This window comes from Camellia sinensis, chromosome 12 (genome assembly GCF_055761805.1).
Source record: "Camellia sinensis isolate YWXY chromosome 12, ASM5576180v1, whole genome shotgun sequence".
Lineage (NCBI taxonomy): Eukaryota > Viridiplantae > Streptophyta > Magnoliopsida > Ericales > Theaceae > Camellia > Camellia sinensis.
Genome location: NC_138972.1, coordinates 143,634,202 through 143,638,301, shown reverse-complemented (window position 1 = coordinate 143,638,301; position 4,100 = coordinate 143,634,202). Strand labels below are relative to the sequence as shown.

Genomic DNA, 4,100 nt, shown 5'->3' with positions numbered 1-4,100 from the left:
TCCATATTAATATTATTATTATTATTATTATTATTATTATTATTATTATTATTATTTTCACAAAAAAAAAAAAAAAAAAATTCATTCCAGTTGATTTTTCTGCCTTACCACACCTACCATTCGAGTTTGCCAACCACACTTATTTTATTCATGTCAGGATCAACCCCGATCATAATTTTACACGAGAAAAAAAAAAAAAAAAAAAAAAAAACCACCATAACACACCCAACACCCACAGTGGGATTTTTCTTCTCTACTCTGCTGCAGATCTCTTCTTCTTTCCTCCGTCCTGGGCGGCCCTTGACGGTGCTGCCTCCGTGTTTCCTACGCCGCCGAGCACGTTCACTCCTCCATACTCCTCCACTGCAGCATACGGCGGACCTCCAAATCGGAACATCACAGTGGCCTTCCGCTTCAGCTCCTTATTTTCTGCTTTCAGCACACTTATCTCTGCTCGCGCATCCTTATACATGCGTTGGAGCAGAGCCAGCTGGGAATTTAAATGCTGCACCTCATTTGTCCTACTCTGCAGCCGGTGCGACAAGTTTGTGACCGCCGTCATGGACTCCACACATGCCTTCAAAGTATACTGATTAGCCTCCACATCCGTTTGCACTGCCATTTTTTGCTCCACCGACTGCATCGGAAAGTTCAACGGAGCAAACCCAGTGGTGTTTGGTTGAGGTTCACGGGACACCGCACCAGTTCTCTCTCCTGTGGCCTCGTTGAGATCGGGAAAGAGAGTGAGCAGCCCACGGGAAGATGAGGCCATTTTCTGGGCAACAGAGTGTTACAGAATATCTCTCACAACAGAGTGTTACAGACTATCTTTCTCAGCAAAACGAAGAATTTTTCAGAGGTTTCTCTCAGTTCTTCTGTCTCAGTTTCTGCCTCCTCCGCTTCGGTTTATAAAGACCATGACACAGAGGCAGCCACGCGCATCGCGCGCCACTCGACGCTCGCCGACAACCTGGCACGCCTTTTCATGGCACGCCTTTTGATGACTCGGGCACGCCTTTTGATGGCACGCCTTTTGAGGGTGCGGGCACACCTTTTGAGGGTGCAGCTTTCTACAACGGTCCGACATGACCCTATAAACTGTCCCGACATTAATTCCGGTTAGCTCCTTTATGGGTCCGACAAGACTCTGTAAACTGTCCCGACATAGATTCCGGTTAGTTTCTACATGGGTCCGACAAGACTCTGTAAACTGTCCCGACATAGATTCCGGTTAGTTTCTACAAGGGTCCGACAAGACTCTGTAAACTGTCCCGACATTGATTCCGGTTAGCTCCTTTATGGGTCCGACAAGACTCTGTAAACTGTCCCGACATTGATTCCGGTTAGCTCCTTTATGGGTCCGACAAGACTCTGTAAACTGTCCCGACATAGATTCCGGTTAGTTTCTACAAGGGTCCGACAAGACTCTGTAAACTGTCCCGACATAGATTCCGGTTAGTTTCTACAAGGGTCCGACAAGACTCTGTAAACTGTCCCGACATTGATTCCGGTTAGTTTCTACAAGGGTCCAGCAAGACTCCGTAAACTGTCACAACAACTGTCACAACATTGTCTGCTACAACGGTCCGACATGACCCCATAAACTGTCTTCTACAACGGTCCGACATGACCCCATAAACTGTCTTCTACATCGGTCTGACACCACCATACAGTGTCCTCTACCACGTTATGACACCCCCATACAGTGTCATCTACAACGTTATGACACCACCATACAGTGTCTTCACCCACGGTCTGACACGACCATACAGTGTCTCCTATCCTTTTTTTATGTATTTTCTTGTTTTTGTTCCTCTCTTCAAACTCAAGTTGGTTAGTTTCTATCCTCCTTGAGTTTGCGGGGGGCTGTTAGAATTTACCATCACCTACCACCACTACCACCTCACCTACTCCACTAAACCTAACCCACTACACCACTACCACCTCACCTACTCCACTAAACCTAACCCACTACACCACTATCACCATCCACTACACCACTACCACCTCACCTACTCCACTAAACCTAACCCACTACACCACTATCACCATCCACTACACCTACATCTATATAAGGAACCATTTGTAATAGACAGAAATATAAATAAAAATACAACAATCAATAATACAATCATTTCTCTTTATACATTAAATTTCTACAAATTTCATAGAAGGGGAACCTACACCAGCTAGTGAATAGATAACTATCCATCTTTGCATTGGAGAAGTTTTGGTTCGCCTCTATGAAAGCTTTGATCAACTTCATGTGCCCATCCTCTCCCAGCGATAGTACATTTGCAGAGTCTGTCACGGTGTTTCTGATAGCAGCGCCTATCAGATCCACAAAGCCTTGCAACTCCATCTTGCTCTCATCTCCCATGCACCCCGTCATAGCAAGTCCCCAGAAGTTTCCACATGAATGTTTCGGCAGAGGAGGGACTGTTTTTTTCCTCAAGTTTATTGTCTGGAGCACACCAGAGGCCCTTGGGTGCCCATGTTTTGCCTGAGCCACAGCAACCAGTGCCCTCCATATAACTGCTGACACCAGCTGCACCCTCGTGGGTCCACGTTTCCCCTTATTGTCATTGTCTGTGCTGGCTTTGGCTCTCAGAGTTGATATTGCCTTCTTATTGAAGAAAAACATTCTCGTCTTCGCCCCATTGTCCCCACTCCTAGGTATCCCGAGGTTCAGCGCTGGTAAGTTTCTTCCTGGGACGAAAACCGAGTTGAAACTTGGGTGGACGGTTACATTATCGATCCCCACTCGGTTTGCAATGGCCCATGCATTAAGGAATGTGCTGAGTGTGGATGCATCTGCAATCCTGTGTGCAATGCTCACACCAACCGCTAGTCCACCACACTCGAACATGCTGAGTTGAATTGATAGCAGAGGATCTGTGGTTTCATCAACCGTCCCAGTTTCGCGTGGAATGAATTGATTGAAAAACTGTGGTTTATCGCCATGGTCGAGAAACTCAAGCAACTGAACATCCACTCGGGCTTCCACATAGTCAACCCCTTGGTCATTACAATAAATGACATGATCGTCTTTGATATACCTTCCGGCTAGTGGGTAAAACTGGGTTAGGGTCTCCACCAGTGATTTTTCTAGCTGGTTAAACAACGAAGCGTTTTTGGCTGTGTCATTGTTGCATAGGGCTGGGTAGTAGAGAATGAAAGGCACGTTCATTGATGGAGCAAGCTCATCGATGAATGATATTTTGTGGCCGCGAAGGCTATGGTGAGTTGGAGTTGGTGGTTTTATGAACTTTCTGGATATAATTTCAACCTTCATTGTTGCTTTTTGGTTGAGCTTCCTACTCTTTTATCAAGGAACATAGATAGGTTCTCTAATTTGCTTTGTGTAATGTGTTGGGATAACTTGAATTCTCCTAGAAAGCCCGGCATTTATATAGTGGTGGTGGGATATGTAGATTCAATATTTTTCTTCTTATAAAATATTTTGTGTCTTTTCCAGTAGTTTGTTTCTCCTTTTGCCGGTAATGCAATGAATCATATTTGCTTTCTTTTCCATCACACACACATTTTTAAGTTAAAGAAAGCAAATATGATTTGCTTTCTTTTTCAAGGAGAGAATTTGTGTTCAATCACACATACGTTAGTATAAAATTTTCAGTACTAAAAAAGATGCCGGTTTCTTGTTCCATACACACACAACCACATGATTTCATTTTTAAGTTAAAGAAAATCAAATCATACGGTCATAAGTGATGAGTGAAAAGGACATGCACCTATGTTGGGATTGTTTTCTATATCGAGGGTAAATTTGTGCTTTTGGTCCAAATGAAGTCCCATTGGAAATAAATTTGACTTGTTATCGAGGTACCTTTTTGTTATTTAAATTACAAACAACCATTCAGAAGGGATCTCAAATAAGTATAAGAAATTTTAGGCAATGTTTGTTTCGCTCCGTAAGGTGGAGGGGATTAAAAGTACAATTAGATCAAGTGAGAAAATTATTAGTATGGTGATATTATGTTAGAGATGTAGGATAAATAGTGTTTGTTTGTACACCAACGGATTAGTAATACTATAGATAGTATTTATATAAATTTAATATTTTTTAAGTTTTAGTATTT

The 4,100-nt window shown here is 43.1% G+C and overlaps 1 protein-coding gene across 1 annotated transcript; it reads right to left on the bottom strand.

Annotated features, from left to right (window-relative positions):
- Positions 1-968: 968 nt before the first annotated feature.
- On the bottom strand, positions 969-3,427 carry LOC114266331 (vinorine synthase). Its single transcript, XM_082900051.1, has 2 exons — positions 2,027-3,427; positions 969-1,963 (listed from the first exon to the last, which is right to left on the bottom strand). Exon 1 carries the CDS (start codon positions 3,293-3,295, stop codon positions 2,132-2,134), a length of 1,164 nt encoding a protein of 387 aa, XP_082756177.1. The 5' UTR covers positions 3,296-3,427; the 3' UTR covers positions 969-1,963; positions 2,027-2,131.
- Between the last annotated feature and the right edge of the window lie 673 nt (positions 3,428-4,100).

Excerpts from the sequence above, each read along its gene's own strand:
- LOC114266331 (XM_082900051.1), bottom strand. The coding sequence starts at position 3,295 with ATGAAGGTTGAAATTATATCCAGAAAGTTCATAAAACCACCAACTCCA.